The sequence below is a fragment of the Vulpes lagopus genome, chromosome 1, assembly GCF_018345385.1.
Source record: "Vulpes lagopus strain Blue_001 chromosome 1, ASM1834538v1, whole genome shotgun sequence".
Lineage (NCBI taxonomy): Eukaryota > Metazoa > Chordata > Mammalia > Carnivora > Canidae > Vulpes > Vulpes lagopus.
The window spans coordinates 171819476-171840672 of record NC_054824.1 but is presented as its reverse complement, the minus strand read 5'-3'; the positions used below and the strand labels follow the sequence as shown (position 1 = coordinate 171840672).

Genomic DNA, 21197 nt, shown 5'->3' with positions numbered 1-21197 from the left:
CATTGCAAATGGCAAGATTTCATTCTTTTTGATGGCTGAGTAATATTCCACAAAATACTTGATTTTATCCACTCCAGAATTATTGTTATTTGGTTATAAAGGAGTTGGGAAAGGCAGCAATCAATCTTTAATAATCACCAAAGAGATCATTTTATTATTGATGGGCCAGTAGATAAGAATTTTACAAATATAAATACAATTTAGTAATTGAATCGCCTTCTTGATTACCTCTGTCACATCTATTTTATTCAACAAACATTTACAAAACACCTACAGTGTGTTGCTCTGTGTTTGATGCTAGGGATGTATAAATGAACATCTTGCCTTTAAAACACCCTCTTGGAGCTCCCAGTTTGATAAGGGAGAATGACAAAATAGCACATAAAAAGTGTGGTAATACTGTATTATCAGTATTGTGTAAAGTGTTGAGGTGGTTCAGAAGAGGAATAGTTAACTCAATGAGGATTTTGAGGAACAGCCAAGTTTTATTTTTTTAATTAAACTTTATTTTGAGATAATTGTAAATTCACATGTAGTTGTTAGAAGTAATGAAGATCCCATATACTCTTCACACAGCTTTTCTAATAGTAATGTATGACATAAGTATAGTGCAGTATCACAGCCAGGATATTGACATTGATATAGTCTAGTACAGAAGGTATCACCATAGGGTGAGTTCCATCACTGTAAGGATTCCTCATGTTACCTTTTTATGTCATACTCTCTTCTCTCCTGCCCCCGCTTTTTTCCCTAGCCTCTGGCAATTGTTTATATGTTCTCCATTTAATAGTTTGTCATGTCAAGAATGTTATATAGATGGGATCATATAGTCCTATAGTCTTTTGAGATTTGCTTTTTTCATTTAGCATAATTTTCTGGAGATTGATCCAGGTTGTTTCATGAATCAGATTTATTCCTTTTTATTGCTAAGTAGTGTTCCATGGTATGGATTTACTTTAGTTTAACCATTCACCCACTGGTTGACATTTGTGTTATTTCCAAGTTCAGGCTATTATGAAGATAGCTTCTGCAAACTTTCATATACAGGTTTTTGATGAACATAAATTGTCATATTTCCACACTGAATCCTCAGGAGTGCAGTTAATTGCTGGTTAGTGTGGTAGCTGCATTTTTCTTTTCTTTTCTTTTCTTTTATTTATTTTATTTTTAAAGATTTTATTTTCATGAGAGACACAGAGAGAGGCAGAGACACAGGCAGAGGGAGAAGCAGGCTCCATGCAGGGAGCCTGATGTGGGACTCGGTCCCGGGACTCCAGGATCATGCCCTGGGCCGAAGGTAGGCGTTAAACCGCTGAGCCACCCAGGGATCCCCTGTTTAGTTTTTTTAAAATAAAACAACAACAAAAAAAAACTGCCAAACTTTTTTCACAGAAGTTGTACCATTTTACATTCTTGCCAGCAGTTTATGAATGGTCTAGTTTCTCTGTATTCTTGCCAGCCTTTGATCATGTTACTTTTTAAAATTTCAAAAAAAAAAAAATAAAATAAAATAAAATAAAATTTCAGCCACTGATAGGTGCATAGTGATATCTCACTGTGGTTTTATTTTTTTTTTTAAGATTTTATTTATTTATTCATGAAAGACACACACACACAGAGAGAGGCAGACACACAGGCAGAGGGAGAAGCAGGCTCCATGCCGGGAGCCCGATGCGGGACTTGATCCTGGGTCTCCAGGATCACGCTCTGGGCCAAAGGCAGGCGCTAAACCGCTGAGCCACCCAGGGATTCCCCTTACTGTGGTTTTAATCCTGTTGAACATCTCTTCATATGCTTATTTGCCATCTGTATATCCGCTTCAGTAAAATGTCTTTTCATTCCTTTGCCCATTTTTGAATTGGATTGTTTAGTTCTTTATTGAATTGTTAGAGTTTTTAAAATATATTTTAGATACCATCACCTTGTTGGATAATATTTACAAGTATTTTCTCCCGGTCTGCAGCTTGTTTTTTCATCCTCTTAACATAGTCATACACAAATCAGAAATTTTTAATAAGTTTTTGTGAAGTTAAGCTTAGTTTTTCCTTTTATGGATCATGCCTTCAGTTTTAAGTCCCAAGAACTCCTTGCATAGCCCTAGATCCTATAGGTTTTCGGTGGTTTTTTCCTAAGAGTTTTATGTCTTATATTCAAATTCATGATCCATTTTGAGTAAAATTTTATATAAGGTGTGTGAAGATTGAAGTTCGTATTTTTGCCTGTGCGTATCTAATTGCACCTTTTGTTCAAAGGGATATCTCTCCTGTATTAAATTGCTTATGTGCCTTTGTCAAAACTTCGTTGGGCATATTTGTGAGTCTATTCCTGAGCTCCCTATTCTGCTCTGTTGATCTGTGTAAAAAAGACTATACAGTCTTTTTTTTAACTTTGAACAATTGATTTTTTAATTGGATAAATTTGATGTATGATACTGTGTAAGTTTAAGGTATACAGTGTGTTACTTTGATACATTTGTATGTTGCCATTATTGCTGATATAGCATTATTTATCACATTACATAATTATAGTATATTATTGTCTATTGTCACTTCCTTGGTTAAATTTATTTATTAGTATTTTATTTTTTTGATGCTATTGTGAGTGGGTTAGTTTTCCTTATTTCTTTTTCAGATTCTTCATCACTTGTGTAAAAGAGTGCAGGTGATTCCTATATATTGATTTTGTATCCTGCAACTTTACTGAAATTGTTGATGAATTCCAACAGTTTTTGACCCATTCTTTGGATTTTCAGTATGTCATCAGCAAATAACAACTTCTTCCTTTCTGATTTATTTTTTTATTCATGAGAGATACATACAGAGAGAGAGATACAGAGAGAGAGAGAGGCAGAGACACAGGCAGAGGGAGAAGCAGGCTCCTCGCAGGGAGCAGCCCGATGCGGGACAGGATCCCCCGGGCCCCAGGATTACACCCTGAGCCAAAAGCAGATGCTCAACCACTGAGCCACCCAGGCGTCCCAATTTTTATGCTTTAGTTAAGAGTTTAATATACTGTTCATAAAAAGAGTTACAGTATTACAGTTCTGTCACCTTAATCAATTTTGTGTTCTTTTCGTTTCAGCTTTAAGAGTTCCTTTCAACATTTCTTGTAAGGCAGGTCTAGTAGTGGTGAACAACCTCAGTTTTGTTTATATGAGAGAGCCTTTATTTCTCCTTCATATCTGAATGATAGCTTTGCCAGATAGTGTTTCTGGCTGGCAATTTTTATCTTTCAATATTTTGAATATGCTGTTCCATGGTCTCTTGGCCCATAGAGTTTCTGCTGGGAAATCTACTGATAACCAAGTGGAGGTAACTTTGTAGTTACTCTTTTTCTCCCTGGCTATCATTCAAATTCTTTATCATTGACTTTTGATAGTTTTAATGTAATAGTTTTGGAGAAGTCTTTTTGTGTTGAGATAATAAGTGTTATATTAGTTTCAAGGACTTGTATCTCCAGTTCCTTCTCTGGGCTTGGGAGGTTCTCAGCTATTATTTTTTGTTTTTTATTTTTATTTTTACATCTTTTCAAAATTTTATTGATTGTCACTGGAATATAGAAATAAAATTGGTTTGGGATATTGACCTATCCGGTAACCTTGATAAATTCAAATATCAATTTTGATAGATAATGTATAGATTTTACATCTTTTTTTTAATTTTATTTATTTGAAAGAGCAAGAGAGAACATGAGTAGAGTTGGGGGAAGAGGAGGGAAAAGGAGAAGCAAGCTCTCCACTGAATAGGGAATCCTGGGATCATGACCTGAGCTAAAGGCAGATGTGTAAGAGACTGAGCCACCCAGACACCTAGATTTTACATTTTCTGTATACACAATCCTGTTGTCAACAAAGACCGTTTTATGTTCTCTTTCAAATCTTAAAGATATTTTATTTTTTTGATTTATTGCATCAAGTATCACTTCTGTAAAATGTTGCTTAAAAAATAGGATTATCAGGCATCCTTGTTTCATTTATCATCTCAAGGGGAAAATCTTTAATTGTTCACCAATAAGTATAAAGTTTACCTTTATCAGAATGATAATGTTCCCTTCTATTCTTCTCTTTGAAAAGAGATTTTTTAATCATAAATTGTCATTGAGTTTTATCAACTGCTATTTTGCATCCATTGATATTGAGATTTTTCTCCTTTATTTTTTTAGTGAAGAGTATTTATGTTTTGGTTGTTAACAGCTATTGTTTTTTAAGTGTATTCTCTGCTACTTTCTTCCTCTTTTCTCCTCCTGGGATACTCGTTATTCATATGATAGCTTTTCTAATGGATTCAGATAGTTGTCTTACAGGTTTTTTCATTTTTAAAAAATTTTAGTATTCTTTCCTCTTCCACTTGAATTATTTCTGTATTTCTATTGTCAAGCTTGTTAATTCTCTTTTCCATATGATCTGTTCTATTTCTTCATTTCATTTATTGAGCTCCTCAGATCCAGAATTCATTTGGTTCTTTTTTAGAATTTCAGTCCCTTTGGGTAAAGTACTCCTTCTGTTCATTAATTTTATTCCTGAGATCATTATATTATCTTTCTGAGTTTTCTTCTAACTCATTGAACTTCTTCATTATAGCTATTTTAAATTATCAGTAGATTGCACTATTCCATATCTTTGGATTCAGCTGCTGCAAAATTGACATTTTCTGTGATACTATATTATTACCATGATTTTTTATGGTTTGATAAAAAATGTCTCTACTGCTACATTTGAAGTAGCAAACAAACACCTTTCTTATTTCTTATTTAGGTAAGGCTTTATTTACTTTGTTTAATTTTGATTCTAACAGTTCAACAAGTTGGTATTAGGACCCTAACAGAAGTTTTTGGTTTCTCTTAATAGAGCTGACTTGCAGCTAAGGTTAGGATCATGCACATTAAAAAAGAAGAAAAGAAAAGAAAAGAAAAATCCAAGCTTAGGGGGATGTTGTGTGTTTAGCAGTTGAGACTGGTGTGCCCGTGACCTGGTAAGAGTATCCTCAGGGGGTGGAGGTGGGGGACCACAGTAGTCCATAGGTAATCCTCTTGCCTTCTGAGACAGGCAAAAGATACTTTCCTTCAGTTCTCTTCATCTGCCTACTTTATTTCTTTCCATTCCTTCCCAACACACAGACAGCCACTGCTGTTTTTTTTATCAAAGACCAGCTGATTCCTCTAGCTGCCGCAGGAATGGCCAAGCAGACCCTACTCCTTGCCTTTACCTCCACCTTCTCTGCCAAAAAGGTTTGTGCTAGCTCACTGCCTGACCAACCACTGCCTTCCCTGCTACTGCCTGTTCCACTACCATTTCCCTTACTTCACTGTCTTTTTCATGGAATAATAAGCCCAATTTCAGATACATATATGGATGGATCTGTCAGGTGTGCTGGTATCCCTGTGCAGAGGTGCTTTTTTTCAGTTATGGATGTCCACTTAGTTTTAAGTCAAAGGGAAGAGAAAAAGGCAACCACTGCCATGATGCTGTTATTACTCCACATAGTTTTGATTACTGCTACATGATATCTTAAAACTGGGCAGATTGATTTTGCCTATTTTGCTTTTCAAAATAATTTGAGCTATTTTAGTTCTTTTGTCTTTTTATATAAATTTTAAAATAACATGGTCTATATCTTTAAAAAAATCTTGCTACTGTTTTATAAGAATTATGTTAAACCTATATATCTGTTTGTAGAGAAATGATATCTTTACTCTTTTCAGTCTTCTAGTCTGTGAATATCTCTCTACATTTATTTAAATCTTTTTATTGCTTTCATCAGTATTTTGTACTTTTCAGTGTACAAGTCTTTGATATGTGTATTTTTTGAGTGATTGTAAAGGATGAAATTGTATTGTTAAATTTTGGTGTCCATTGTAGTCATTGCTAGTGCGTAGAAAAACAAAATGAGTTTTGTTTATTTATCTTATTATAGCCTATGACCATATTGAACTCATTCATTCTAAGAGGGTTTTTTTTAATATGTCTTGTGATTATCTATATAGACAATTATGTCATCTACAAATAGAGACAGTTTTATTTCTTTCTTTCTAATCTCTAAGCCTTTACTTCCTTCTGTTTTCTTTCTTTACTGCTTTGACTTCAGCTTCCAGTATTATGTTGAGTAAGAATGGTGAGAGCAGATATCCTTGTCTTGTTTCTAATCTTAGGAGGAAAGTATTCAGTTTTTCTCCATAATAAACAAAAGTTCTTCAGCTAATGCTGTAGTGTTTTTGTTGAAGCTTTATCAAATTGAGGAAGTTTCCCTTCAGGATTCCTGGGTGGCGGTTTAGTGCCTGCCTTTGGCTCAGGGTGTGATCCCAGGGTCCTGGGATCGAGTCCCACATCAGGCTCCCTGCATGGAGACTATGGAGACTGCTTCTCCCTCTGCCTCTCTCTCTCTCTCTCTCTCTCTCTCTCTCTGTGTCTCTCATGAATAAAATCTTTTTTAAAAATAAATGAAATTTTTAAAAAAGGAAGTTTCCCCTCTATTTCTATTTCTGTAGATCTTTTGATATGACCCTATGGTTTTTCTTGTAAGCTGTAGCCCATTAATATGGTGAATTTTTAATATGGTGAATTACATTATTGACTCTTTATTATTGGACCAGCCTTGTGTCTCTAGAATAAACCCCCCTGGTGTTTCATTCCTTTTTCTACATTGCAGAATTCTATTTGCTATTATCTTGTTAAGGATTTTTGTGTCTATATTTATGAAGGATATTTGTCTGTATTTTGTGGGGGAGGAGAAGGGTGCTGTTTTTTGTTTTGGTATAGGTATAAAACTAATTTCCAAAAATGAATTGGGAAGTTTTCTGTCTTTTAATTTGTGGAAGATTTCTTCTTTAAAAGATTGGTAGGATTCTCCAATGAAAACATCTGGGTTCAGAGATTTATATGGGGGTAGTTCTTAAATTACAAATTCAATTTTCTTAATAGTTATAAACTATTCAGATTATTATTTTATATTCAGAGAGTTGTAATAATCTTTTTTAGGAATTTGTTCCATTTCATCTAAGTTGTCAAAATTTATGAGTGTAGAGTTATCATATTCCCTTATTATTCTTTTGATGTCTTTAGGGTTGGCAGTGATAGCCCCTGTTTCATTCCTAATATTGGTAATTTGTGTCATCTTTTCTTTGTAAGTTGTACAGAGTTTTGTCAATCCTATCTGTCTTTTTCAGGAACCAGCTCTTTGTTTCATTGATTTCTGTTCGTTATTACTCCTTCTGCCTGCTTGGATTTATTTTCTTTTTCTAGGTTCTTGAGGTAGGAGCTTAATTATTGATTGGAGATTTTTTTTTTTTTTGGTCTTTTCCAATGTATGCATTTGTGTGTATAATATATAAGGCTATGTGTTTACCTCTCAGCACTGCTTTAGCTGTGCCTCAGAAATTTCATTGTTTTATTTTCATTTCTGTTTAGTTCAATGTATTTTTAAATTTCCCTGAGACTTCCTCTTTGATTCATGAATTATTTAGTAATGTGTCATTTAGTTTCCACAGATTTGGAGATTTTTGTGTTACTGGTTTTTATAGACAATCTACATATATGTTCACTGGACACTTGAGAAGAATGTGTATTGTTGGGAAGACTGTTTATTAGATCCTATGGGTTAATATTGAGTTCAATATCCTTACTTATTTTGTTTGTTCGTCTCTTTGTAGTATCAGTTGTTGAGGAGATTTAACATCTCCAACTATAATTGTGGATTTATCTATTTTTCCTTTCAGTTCTGTTTGTTTTTGCTACGCTAGTTGTTTGATATAGATACAATTAAAATTGTTACATCTTCTTGGTGAATTGACTGTTACCATTATATAATACCCCTCTCTGTCTCCAGTAGTCTTCTTTGCTCTGAGATATACTTTATTTGATAATAATATAGCCACCCTGCTTTCCTTTGATTGTTTATATAATACATATTTTTCCACCTTTTTACTTTTAACATACCTATATCATTATATTTGAGGTGAGTTTCTTGTAGACAGAATATAATTGGGTCACTGTGTTTAATCCACTCAGCTAATCTCTTTTAATTGGTATATTTACACCGTTGACATTTAATGTAATTACTGATACTTTAGAACTCAAAATATGCTGTTTTCTTTTTTTGGTTTTCTGCTCTCTCTGCTCTTTATTTCTCTGTTTTTACTTGAACGGTTTTAATTTTTTTTTTTTAATTTTTTTATTTATTTATGATAGTCACAGAGAGAGAGAGAGAGAGAGAGAGGCAGAGACACAGGCGGAGGGAGAAGCAGGCTCCATGCACCGGGAGCCTGATGTGGGATTCGATCCCGGGTCTCCAGGATCGCGCCCTGGGCCAAAGGCAGGCGCCAAACCGCTGCGCCACCCAGGGATCCCACTTGAACGGTTTTAAAGTTGTATTTTGATTTATCTATAGGATTTTTTTTAGTGTATCTCTTTGTATACCTTTTTTAGTGATTGTTCTAACATACAGGATATGTACATAAGTTATTGCAGTGTTCTAGTGTTGTCATTTTACCAGTTTGAATGACTTCTAGAAACTTTACCTCCTTTTAAATCTCTTTATCCTCTCCCATTATAATGTAAAGGTCTTGAATATTTCTTCTACATACATTTAGAACTATATCCATCAGTGTTATAATTTTTGCTTTAGCTGTCAAGCATAATTTGTAAAACTTGAAAGAAAAAAGGAAGCCTATTTTATTTATCCATATTTTTGGTTATTGATTGGGTTCTTTCTTCCTTCTTGAAGTTCTAAAGTGTTTTTTTTTTCTTGTATTGATAATTTTCTGTTTAGAGAATTCAGCAACTCCTTTAGAGTAGGTCTTCTAACAGATTCTTAATTTCCTTTTATGTGAGAATGTTTTGATTTCTCCTCCATTTCTTGAGTGATAGTTTGAGTATAAGATTGTGGGTATATAGTTCACTTTTTAGCAGTTAATAAATTTTATGTTTTTCCCGTCTAGCCTCCAGAAGATTTCTGATGAGAAATCCACTGTTATTTAAACAGTTTTAACCCTGACAGCTAACCTATCAGATTTTTCTTGGCTGCTTTCAAGATGGTTATCTTTGCCTTTCATTTTCAGAAGTTTGATTATCCTGTGTTTGGGATAGTTTCTTTACATTTATTCTTTTTTAAAAAAAATTTTTTTTATTCATGAGCGACACAGAGAGAGAGAGAGAGGCAGAGACACAGGCAGAAGGAGAAGCAGCCTCCATGCAGGGAGCCCGACGTGGGACTCGATCCTGGGACTCCAGGATCACACCCTGGGCTGAAGGCGGCACTAAACCGCTGAGCCACCCGGGCTGCCCTCTTTACATTTATTCTGATTGAGCTTTGCTCAACTTCTTAAATCTGTATGTCTCTTACCAAATTTGGGGGAGTTTTCTGCTATTATTTCTTCAGGTACTTTTTCACCTCTTCTCTCCTTCTGGGCTCTAATGAGACAAATGTTAGATCATTTAGGCCTTTTATTTCTTTGCTGAGGCTTTCTGTTTTTTGTTTCAAGCATTTTATAATTATTCATTAAAACATTTTTATCATTGCTGATTTAAAAATCTTTGTCAAATAATTCCACTGTCTCTCATCTCAGTTTTGGCATCTATTATCTTTTTTCATTCAGTTTGAGATCTTCCTGGTTCTTGGTATTACTAGTGATTTTCAGTTGAAATCTGGACATTTTCTGAATTATCTTATGAAACTTTGTAATTGTATTTTGTCTATTCTTAAAAAAATAAGTAGGAATTATAGTAGTACATATCATTATAAAGAAATTTTAATATAATTAAAACAAATATGGAAATCATTAGCCATAAAGAAAGCAGCAACTTTTAAGCATCAGTGCCAATTCTCATTTGATTTGAAGACATTATCTGTGTTCTATTATAAAGGGCAAAAACAAAGAATGTTTCTAAGGATATTAGGAATACTGTCATTAACAATTATGTCTGGGGTGCCTGGGTGGCTCAGTTGGTTATCCAACTCTTGGTTTCGGCTCAGGTCATGATTTCAGGATCCTCATGAGATTAAGCCCAGCATGGGGTTCTGTGCTCAGTGAGGAGTCTGCTTGAGATTCTCTCCCTCTCCCCCTTTCCCTGCTCATGTATGCTCACTCTCTCAAATAAATCTTAAAAAAAATAAAAAAAATAGGTTGTGTCTAAAAGACAAGAGATACAATAGGGGCTTTATTTTCTTTATTTTTAGCTCTTTGGGAAACAAATTCCTCATAAACATGTACATCTGTTACTTGATCTTTTCATATTCAGCTTTTTTTTTTTTTCCATTTTTTTTAGGGGAGGAGGGAAAAGGAGAGATAATCCTAAGCAGGTTTTACGCTCAGCTTAGAGCCGGATGCCAGGCTCAATCTGAACCTATGACCTGAGCAGAAATTGAGTCAGACACTTAATGGACTGAGCCACCCAGGTGCCCCCATATTCAGCTTTTTACAAGTTTTCAGGGACCCGTTGTCTATGAAGTATGCCAAGAAATCATGTTACTTTCCCCAAACTCTGTTGGAAGGTAAGGTGTTACACAGAAAATACAAAAATGAGTTAGTTACAGCCATTGCCCTCAGTTTAATTTGGTAGGTATTAAATATTTCTACCACTTGGAATATAGTGCATAGGCCCTGGAAAAATGCTAACATGATTACTTTTCCTAAAAGACAGTATAATTTAATGGAAAAGACTAACAGGTGCACACACAAATACACAATTCACTCTAGTATAAAGTTAAATTCCTTTTAAAATGCTAGATAAGGTACAATCTTATAGGAAAGAGAAAAGAGATATGGGTACATAAAAATAAAAGAATATAAGCACAAACAAAAAGTGTTTTATGAAAAGAATATCATAGGAAGGGGGGAGATTACCTTTTCTAAATTATAATTTTTTTCTTTTTTTATTATTAAATTATTATTCAGAAATATTAACTTGAAAAGGGGTCTATGATAACTGTTACTAATCTTCTCAAGCCCTCAATTCAGTTTTACTCTCTTTACCTCTATAGACCACCATGGAGACTACGACCTTGAGAAATTGAGCCTAACAGGAGACATTTCCCTTCACCTGCCTTTAGTGACTTCATTTCTTTCTGTCTCTTTCAGGATCTTGCTCTGACAGTTATCCTTTTTCTAAGTCTTCAATCTCTTTATCATTACTAGCACCTTTCCTTCAGCCTGTGTACATACTCAAGAATCTCTTACCTTACAAAGACTTCCCTTATTTTATTAAGCCATCTGGGATCCTCTCCTTTTTCTCTCATTCTTACATCTCCAAAATAGTAGCCTGCCTGTCCTCACTGTCTCTATTCCTATAGCTCCAGTAACTTTGTATAATAATATAAAATATTTTAAAGCCTTGAAATATATACAAACATTAGAATTTATATTTTGAAAGAGGTAAGGAGAAGCTCTATAACATTTGAGAATGCTCTTATTTCTCTTGGTCTTTGGTATAAAGAAACACAGGATAAATTCAACCAAATTTAGTTAAATACGGTGTAAATAGAAGACTTTATTTCTGATTGCCTCCTTACCCTTTTCACAGAAGGCACTTAAATTATTTTGGTGGTTCCAAAATGGGTTCAACCACTGTCATATATATGTGACTCTCAAATCTGTATCTTAAGCTTATTTTTATTTTTTTGTTTCCTGAGCATTTTCCATCTCAGTGTCTCACAGGTACCTTAAAGTTAGCATGTTCAAGATTAAAACTGTTTTTTCCCTTAGCCTCCTTCAAGCCTCATGTTGTTTTCTATCCTACTGGTTCATGGCCTTGCGCCACCCAGTCACCGAGGTTAAACTAGGAGTTGTCCTTGACTCTACCCTTTATCTCACCTCACAATTCACCAATTCCTGCCAGTATTAGCTCCTAAATATTTTTCATTTTTGGCCTGACCTCCGTATACCCTGTACTTCCACTCAGTTTTAGTCCTCATCATTTCTCATTGGGCTACTACAACAGCCTCCTTATTAGTACAGCACTTTCAGTCTTCACCCCTCAAACTCATCCCCCTTCCTAGCATTGCACTATTCAGTAATGTAGCTACTAGGTATATATAGCTATTGAGCACTTAAAATGTGCCTAGGCATACAGAGATGTACTATAAAATACGAAATGGATTTTGAAGGCTTATTGAAAAAAAAGAATGTAAAAGCTCCCATTAATAATTTCATTTTGATTATTAAAATAACATTTTAGATATATTAAAATAAATAAGATACAGTATTAAAATTAATCATAGGGGCTCCTGTGTAGCTCAGTTGGTTAAGCATCCAACTTGATTTCAACTCAGATCATGATCTCAGGGATGTGAGATCAAGCCCCATGTTGGGCTCCATGCTGGGTGTGAATCCTGCTTAGGATTCTCTTTCTCTCTGTCTCTCCCCCTCCCACCACTACTGGTGCATATGTGCAAACTCGTTCTCAAAAAAAATTAATTTTACCTATTTCTCTTTACCTTTTAAAACATGTTTACTAGAAACTGTAATATTACATATGTAACTCTTCTGGCTTTTCATATGACTGGCTCCTCATCACTCACTATAAGGTATCAACTTACAGACCTTCTCTGTCTAAACACTAAAGGAATTCTACCAGTCTCATGTTCTTTTTTTCTTCATGTCACTTTTCACGGTGGGAAATTATTTTGTTTATTTGTATATCTGATAATTATCTACCCCCACTAAGTAATAAGCTTCACAGGGACAGGAAAATTGCTTATTAGTGAATAAGAGTTCCTACTGTGTGCTTACTACATAGAACATCTGGCATATAGTAGGTGCTCATTCATTGGTTGGGTGGATGGATGGATGGATGGATGGATGATGGATGGATGATTTCTACACTGCTTGACATGGCTCTCTCTAGCTTATAATTTGTTTTACTCAAGATTATTAACTTTAAAGACTCAGCTTAAGCAGTACCTCCTTGGGGAAGCCTTTCCTGGCTGTTACCCCTCCCCAAAGCCTGGTTTACTGATTTCCCTCAAATCAATCAGAATAGTCAGGTTTTGAATGAAAAGAAAACCATTCACCTTATCTTTACACAATACCATTTTTTTTTTCATTTTTAAAATATCTTCCCTGACATATGATTCAAGGATGATTTTCATAGAAAATTTTTCTAGTTTCTCTCTCAGCACTTTTCCTAACATATTATTTTGCTTTGTCTCTTCTATAGTAACTATGGGTACAAAACTCTAAGAAGCTAACTTTTACTTGTTTTACATTCAGTAAATACCATTACCATAAATATTTCCAATATGAATTATGCTTCTGACATGACAGGTGTATAATAGAAGCTTAGGGTAGAATAATAACGACTTGACATTCTGTGATTCTGAACATCACTAAAGTGGGCTACCAGAGGTAGCCAAGAGAGAATTAGATGTAATTGCTTGCCTAAAGTGATAATATCTTTCCAGTACATCCCCTGAATGCCAATAAAGGCAGATGATTTCAGGGAGAAGCACTCCTCATTTGGGAGATGGGAAAGATCAAATAAGTAATAATTAAAGAGAGACCAAAGTATAACACAGGTAGACTAGGTGTACACTAATCATTACTTGAAAAAGTATGATAAAACATTCATTACTTATTCCAAAATATTCTGTTGACATACTTGCTTTTTGAAAAGTCATTAAGGGGTTGTATTTGTTTCATAGAAATTTCATGGAAATAATATGAGCTTAGAAAGGAAGGAAGCATTTGGCCCATTGTACCATTTTAGGAATTATACTCTAAGAATAGGACTTGTATTAAAATCTAGAAGACATAAAAGAAAACTAGCACACTGACTTTTGTTTCCTTATTAATTCCTTCCTTAAACCAAATTTTTTAAAAGATTTTATTTATTTATTCACAAGAGACAGAGAAAGAGAGGCAGAGACATAGAGGGAGAAGCAGGTGCCATGCAGGGAGCCCGATGGAAAACTTGATCCCGGAACTCCAGGATCATGCCCTGAGCCAAAGGCAGACACTCAATTGCTGAGCCACCCAGGCATTCCTATTAATTCCTTTTTTTCTTTGAACTTTTCCCCCTACAATGTCCTTTTATATAATAATTTGAACTTGATTTCTTTAGTAATTAGAAAAGAAAGTCAGCTTTCAGTAATAACATGTGATGTTGCCTATACTTACTTGAGAAATCTTCATTTTTTTTTAACCTCTTGCTGAATGTATCTATTACTTTATTCTCATTTCATTACTTTTACTAGCAAACAAAATGATGGTTTATTGTTATAAAAACCAAATGAGATAATATGTATAAAGTGCCTGGCTCATAGTAAGCATTCAGTGTTTTAAAAAAGAGTTGCAAATATAATTTACAATTAAATTGCTTATGTTTATCTCTTTGTGTTGATCTTGTTTTGAAAATATGAGAACACTATTAATTTTATTAAGGTGCTACATTTGCTTTATTCTTTGCAAACCTTAGTAGACAAGTTATAATATTTAATGCAATTAAATGATGATGCTAATTATTGAATAATACTACTCAGACTGTATCTATACAATGAAGTAAACATCAGAACACATCCAATTAAACTAGATAGTAAGTATTTTTTTAGGACTTTTAAGCTGATAATTTATATGATACAGTGTTGTAGTATAAGTAGTCAACCCAGTTTACTTTTGGTGAAGGAATGTTTTAATGAAAATAGTTTAAAACTGAAAATGTATTTATATCTAAGCTTGACTGTTCCCTAGTATCGTTTGTGGACCATTTAAAAAATACTGGTTTTTGTTTCCAACTGCTGACTTTCCAGAAGAAGCTGAACAGTGGTTTGCTGGTAGGTGTTTAACAAATCAGCTCTTAGGTAGCAGTAGGGATAGTAGGTACTGATTTGCAGGTTTGTTGATTTCAGTGGTATAAATACTTCCACCATGGACAGTTTAAGCTACTAAGATAATATTGAATGTTGGGGAAAGATGTATAATAGCACAGCATTATATAATGTTTCCATCATATAGATACAGTAAACACATATAACCTTAAAAAACGGGTTATAGCAAAATGTAGTAAAATAATTAGGAAATAATGAATTTTGAGGTTTTTTTACCTGTGTTTTTAATATAACTAATCATAAGTTTACATAATTTAATTTTTAATAATTGTGTTTAACAGCTTAGTTTTTAAAAATGTAAGTCAGTTCTTATGAGCTGGTACAAACTGATTAATATTGGAACTCTAACTTAGCCATATTTTTTAAATTGACTAAGTAATTCTGATGCAGGCAATCTGCCAGCTTAATTATTTTTCTAAAATACAGATCTGATCCTAAGTACCAAGAGGGTATTCCATGATCAGGCCCAAAATGTCTTTTCCAGCCTCGTTTTAAATCATACTCATCATCCATATTTCACCCACACTAGATTTAGATTATTTGCAGCTTCTCAAACACATCTTGTACTTTCCCACCCTCATAGTTTTTCATTATCTTCCTTAAGCTTTGAATGTACTTGCCTCATCTGCCTGACTTTTGCAACACTATTTATTTATCCTTCTACAAATAACTCAAATGCTACTTCCTCTTATTTCCTGCTGATGGAAACATTCCCATTCTCCTTGATGTTCTCATAGTGCTTTGTTTATACTTCATTTTGAGCTCAAATTTATCATCAATAACAAATGGCTATTTCCACTTAATATATTATAAATTTCTAAAGGGTGCCTTTGAATCATACTGTACTTAACACTTTTAATACCTAAAAATGGTTAATAAACACTTGTTTTAATAGGAAGGACTTTAATTTACTTTAATAGGAAGGATTGTGAATAAGACATAATACATCCTTTATTTTCTATACCTTTGGGAAACTAACCAAAATTTAAACTTTTTTGAATTAGATGTTTCATACCTTTCCTGATAATTCAGGACCATATTAGTACCTATATCCTGTACACAATAACAGGGAATACAAATAATATCATGATAAGTCAAACTTACCAAAGAATTTCATTAGAGAATATATGAAGCACTTGAGTGAAAAATACTAAATTATATAACTATATATTGAAATTATTTTTATTCTGATTTAGTGTACTCTATAGTGCTCTCAACATTTGTAACTATAAACAACCTCTAAAAGAAGCAAAAATATCATGCTTTGTTTTGTGATTTGAGAGAAATTTGCTTTCATATATGTCCTTAGTCTCTTTCTGGCATTTTATCTGGAATTAAAATTATCTGATTGCCTTCACAATAAGCATAGACATGATCTAAGTATATGAAGGAAAGGTTCTAAAGTGAAAACAACCCCAGAATTTCTTGAAGCAAATGTAGCACATTTCACTTGATCTTAGCCAAAAGGCCGAGAAGCCATAGCACATTTCTTATTAGTGGTGTTTCAGAATTTTTTTTTCATCTTTGACCCTAATCTGCCACCTGATGGCAAAAACTAAAATGACATCTTTTGTAATATTCAAAACTCCATTGCAGTTATTTGGATTTTTATGTGTTCAGCATAGAGCCTCCAAAACTCCAAATGCACATTGGTACAAATTTTATGTATTTGGTAAATATTTGATGATTCTTTTGTACTTCAGGAGAATCAGAGTTACTATTTAATTTCTATTAGACAGTGTCGTTACTAGGAGACTTGTTTAAAATCTTACTTCCTTTATCGAGCTGTGTAAAGAATCTGCTTTTTAAGTTACTTTTATTTAATGAATAATTTTACTTAAATCTAGTAATTTTTCTCTTTCACCTTTCCCTTTTCTTCAGAACGAGGTCACTCAGACACCATGGTATTCTTTTACCTTTGGATTGTGTTTTGTATCATCAGTTCCTGCTATACCCTCATCTGGGATCTGAAGATGGACTGGGGTCTCTTTGATAAGAATGCTGGAGAAAACACCTTTCTCCGGGAAGAAATTGTATACCCCCAAAAAGTATGTACAAAGAATGCTTGTATTTACTTCAAAAACAAAAAAAAAAAAACAAAAACAACAACTCCGGTGTATCACCAGCTAAATCTTATTATGATACATACCTAATCCTAACCTAATATATTTAGAAAAAACAACACAACTAATTACCAAAAACTACTGATTCATTCAGTCAGCAAAAATGTCAAGTTTTTACTATATGCTGGGCACTATAGAAAATAAAAATAAAGTTCTGGTTCTCAAAGAGGCCATAAACTATATTAAACAGCTAAGTAAACAAATTGCAGTAAAATGTGATAAAATCTAGAATAGAGGAATACATAACTTACTATAATTTATGACCTAATTTTGAACATGCAGTTCACTCTGTCTTAAATGCCGTCTTCTCCCCCTTTGTCTGCTTTGCAAACTCCTATTCTTCCTTTTTTTATCTTAATTATTTATTTTTAATCGAAGTATAGTTGACACACAGTGTTATATTAGTTTCAGGTGTACAACATAGTGATTCAACACTCTATATGTTATGCTGTACTCACAAGTATAGCTACCATCTGTCACCGTACGGCACTATTAGAATACCATTGACTGTATTCCCTGTGCTGTACCTTTCATCCCAGGGACTTATTCCATAACTGGAAACCTGTATGTTTCTGCTCTCCTTTCACTCATTTTGCCCATTCCTTTACCTCCCACCCCTCTGACAACCATGAGTTCTATGTATTTATGAGCCTCTTTCTACTTTTTTGTTTATTAAATTGTTTTTTAGATTCCACATATAAGTGAAATCATATGATATTTGTCTTTCTCCTCTGACTTATTTCACTTAGCATTGTGCCTTCTAGGTCCATCCATGTTGTTGCCAATGACAGTATCTCATCCCTTTTTTTATGGCTGAGTAATAGTCCATTGTAGATAGATAGATATAGATAGATAGATAGATAGATAGATAGATAGATAGATAGAGAAGATGTGTGTGTGTGCGTGTGTATACACGCACACACACACACACACACACACACATCTTCTTTATCCATTCACATCTATCAATGGACACTTGGATTGCTTCCATACCTTGGCTGTTGTAAAAGAATGCTATAGTAAAACAAAAGTATCTTTTTGAATTACTCTTTGTGTTTTCTTTGGGTAAATACCAGCAGTGGAATTACTGGAATATGGTATTTCTTTTTCTTTTTCTTTACATGGTTTTTCATAGGGGCTGCACCAATTACATTCTCACCAGCAGTGCACAAAGGTTCTTTTTTTCCACATCTTTTCTTGTTCCTCCTTTTAAAAAGTTAGTTCAAGGGTCACTTTCTCTAAAAAGCCTTTATTTTTCCAAGCATTTTAGCCATTTGTCCTAAGCCCATTTTACAAACCTCTGCAAACTTCTATTATAGCAATTATCACATTGTATTATAATAATATGCTTAGGTATCCATATCTCTCACTGCCCAGCATAGCATATAGTAGATTTAATATTTTTGGAATGACTGAATAAATACTTGACTGAATAAGCAAGTACTGTAAAAGCACAAAGGAGAGGAAGTACCTGACTCACCTTTAGTGCATCAAGAAGGCTTGTCTCTTCACTGATTTCAATCAGCTTTTATGAAAGTAATGTGCCAATTTAGTCTGAAAATATATGGATAATTCCTTAGGAATTACTTTAAGATTTTATCTCCACATGAATAAAAGGATAAGAGAGCCTAAATTTAAAAAGTCAAAAGACCAAGAATATCATTACTCAGATAATGAAAGAAATTAATCCGTGAACTAGGTATCCTGGTCAGTGAATTCTGATTCCAGGTCTCTCACTAACTAGCTACATGACTTTATGCATCTATACTATGGTGTTTTCTCTTCTACTAGATTATCTCTTGACCCTTTCCCAGTTCTAAAATTCTGTGATGATGAGGGATGTATAGATTGGGTCACTAATACTTTATACTGTTATAATCAGAATGTCACCAGTACTTCAGAACTGTACTTTGAAAAGTGTATGAAGTTGTAATATTCAGTTGGTGAGTGGGGAAGGCTGTTTTAAGTATGAGGACTAAAGGTAGATGGTAGGAGAGTGAATACAAAGAATGATATGTAGGGTAATTTCAGATAAGCAAATGAAGACAGAAAGGAGGATATTAATTTACAACGATTTTTTTAATGTAAGCTATAGCAATAATCCCAATATGCAAATTTAGAATATATGACCAAGGCACTAGACATACCTTTATACATCTCATTTGAAAAGAAAAATCACGGAAACTTCAGTTGGTAAAGCATGCGACTCTTGATCTTGGGGTTGTAGGTTTGAGCCCCCCATTGGGTGTAGAAATTACTTAAAAAAATTTTTTTAATGAAAAAGAGAAAATCGGCAATATTAAATAAAGTCAGAGAGCAAACTTGAGCTCAGGTAAATGATGATCCTTTGGTGCTCACCAAATGTTATTATGCCTTATTGCTCCCTATATTGTTCTTGCCTAACTGAGCAATATTATACATTTACTTCTTATACTGACTGCTTAGGTAAATTGTTCATATTTATATATAAATGTTAATTCATGCCTCCTTTTCAGTAGTTCTAACTTAATGGCTTCCCTGTAATAAAATAAGTGAATAGAGTTTTTCAGTTTCCTTATTGCATATTTTCATGACCCTAGAGAATAAAGTATATGGTTTCCTACACTGTAATTTGCAAATTTATAAGAAAAATGTTCTGGATCGCATCCCTTTCAATCTTAAGAAGACAAAAACTGGAATAAAATTCATTCTACTTGAAAAGGGAAGAGGAACTATTGGTAGAGTCCAGTGGAGCTTCATTTAAAAATTAAGAACACAGTTTTATGCATCTTAAAATCAGTTCCTAGGGATTAACAGTACATATTTTTGAGCACCACATCTGGGTCCAGGAGGTATGTTTGTTATCTCCATATTAAAACAATTTTTCTGTCTCTTAATCTCATGTTAAGTGTATTCTTCCCAAGACTTTCACAATTTGGGGAACGTCAGCTCCCACAAAAATTGATCCTTCAATTTTGGATCAATTTAAGACTGACTGTTAAAGTAACATGAAATTGCAGTTCTTCACTGAAGCCTAATAATGAGTTCACTGGATGTGGATTTATCCAAAAACTGCATTAGCACTGTATTAGATGGATGAGGGAAGGAACAGGGAGGTATGTAAATATGTTAAAATCTTCATAAAACTTATCATTATCAAGCAGTGGATAACAACTCCAATAGATTAATCAAGATAAAGCAATATATCTACATTATTTAGAAATAATGGTGGATAAATACTAGGAGAGATAGTTAGAAATTTGAAATTGTCTCTAGAAAATGAAAAGAGAAGGTAGCAAGGGGACTGCTCTTTTTTTGTTAATAGCCTCCTAAACATGACTAGTATTCCTTTGTAAATGTTTTTTAAAAATAAATGCTGTGTTGTAAATATGTAGCAGTTCCAATTTCCATAAGATGTCACAGCCTTTAAACACATATATTTAAAGAGCTGATTATCCAGAGATTAATAATAAACAAATCCATGGATTACAGGTCTAGTCTATTGTCAATTTGTGTACTTAAAACTTTTGTATAGCTAAAATTGGGCTCCTAAATATTGGGTACTAGTACCTGAAAGAATTTCAATGCTGTCTTTCCCATGTAAAAATAGAACATTCCTTTAATTCAACCCATGTTTGTGATATCGAAGCCTCATTTTATTTAATGACCTTGAAAAGCAAGGTAAAAAACTTCCTTCAAATGTAGAATAAGGTAATTTGAGAATAACAGTGCAAATAACACAATTAATCTGCTAATCTTTTTGCTGTTGAGTCATTATTAGCATATGATATACACATTAATATATATAATTTCAGTCACATCAAGGATCTAATTTAGCATATATTTGTAAGGTGACTAATGAAATTCAATAAAACATTTTGAATATTATGCTATTTAAGAAAAAAGCTAAATTGGTGAGATCTTCCTAAAATAGAAAATAAAATAAAAATAAAACTTTTTCCTCTTTAATCTATGCTTGTTGATGGGACTTATGTGAGTCTTGTTGCTGTGATAGGTGTGCTTATTTGTGAGAAACATAATGGTAAGTGTACTCAATTTGCTTATTATTCCTTAGGCCTATTACTACTGTGCCATCATAGAGGATGTGATTCTCCGCTTTGCTTGGACTATCCAAATCTCAAGTACCTCCATGACATCATTGCCTCATTCTGGGGACATCATTGCTACTGTCTTTGCTCCCCTTGAGGTTTTCCGGTAAGCAGACTACCAAAAAATCTATCAAAGTTTTTTTCCCCTAGAAGACACCCAGTACTACTTACAA

The 21197-nt window shown here is 33.7% G+C and overlaps 1 protein-coding gene across 1 annotated transcript in view; it reads left to right on the top strand.

Moving 5' to 3' along the window:
* XPR1 (xenotropic and polytropic retrovirus receptor 1) overlaps positions 1-21197 on the top strand; it is a 224596-nt gene that overhangs the window by 187757 nt on the left and 15642 nt on the right. Inside the window, exons 12-13 of the mRNA XM_041756166.1 lie at positions 16695-16861; positions 20991-21130. Coding sequence (XP_041612100.1) covers positions 16695-16861; positions 20991-21130 — 307 coding nt within the window. The remainder of the gene's footprint in view (positions 1-16694; positions 16862-20990; positions 21131-21197) is intronic.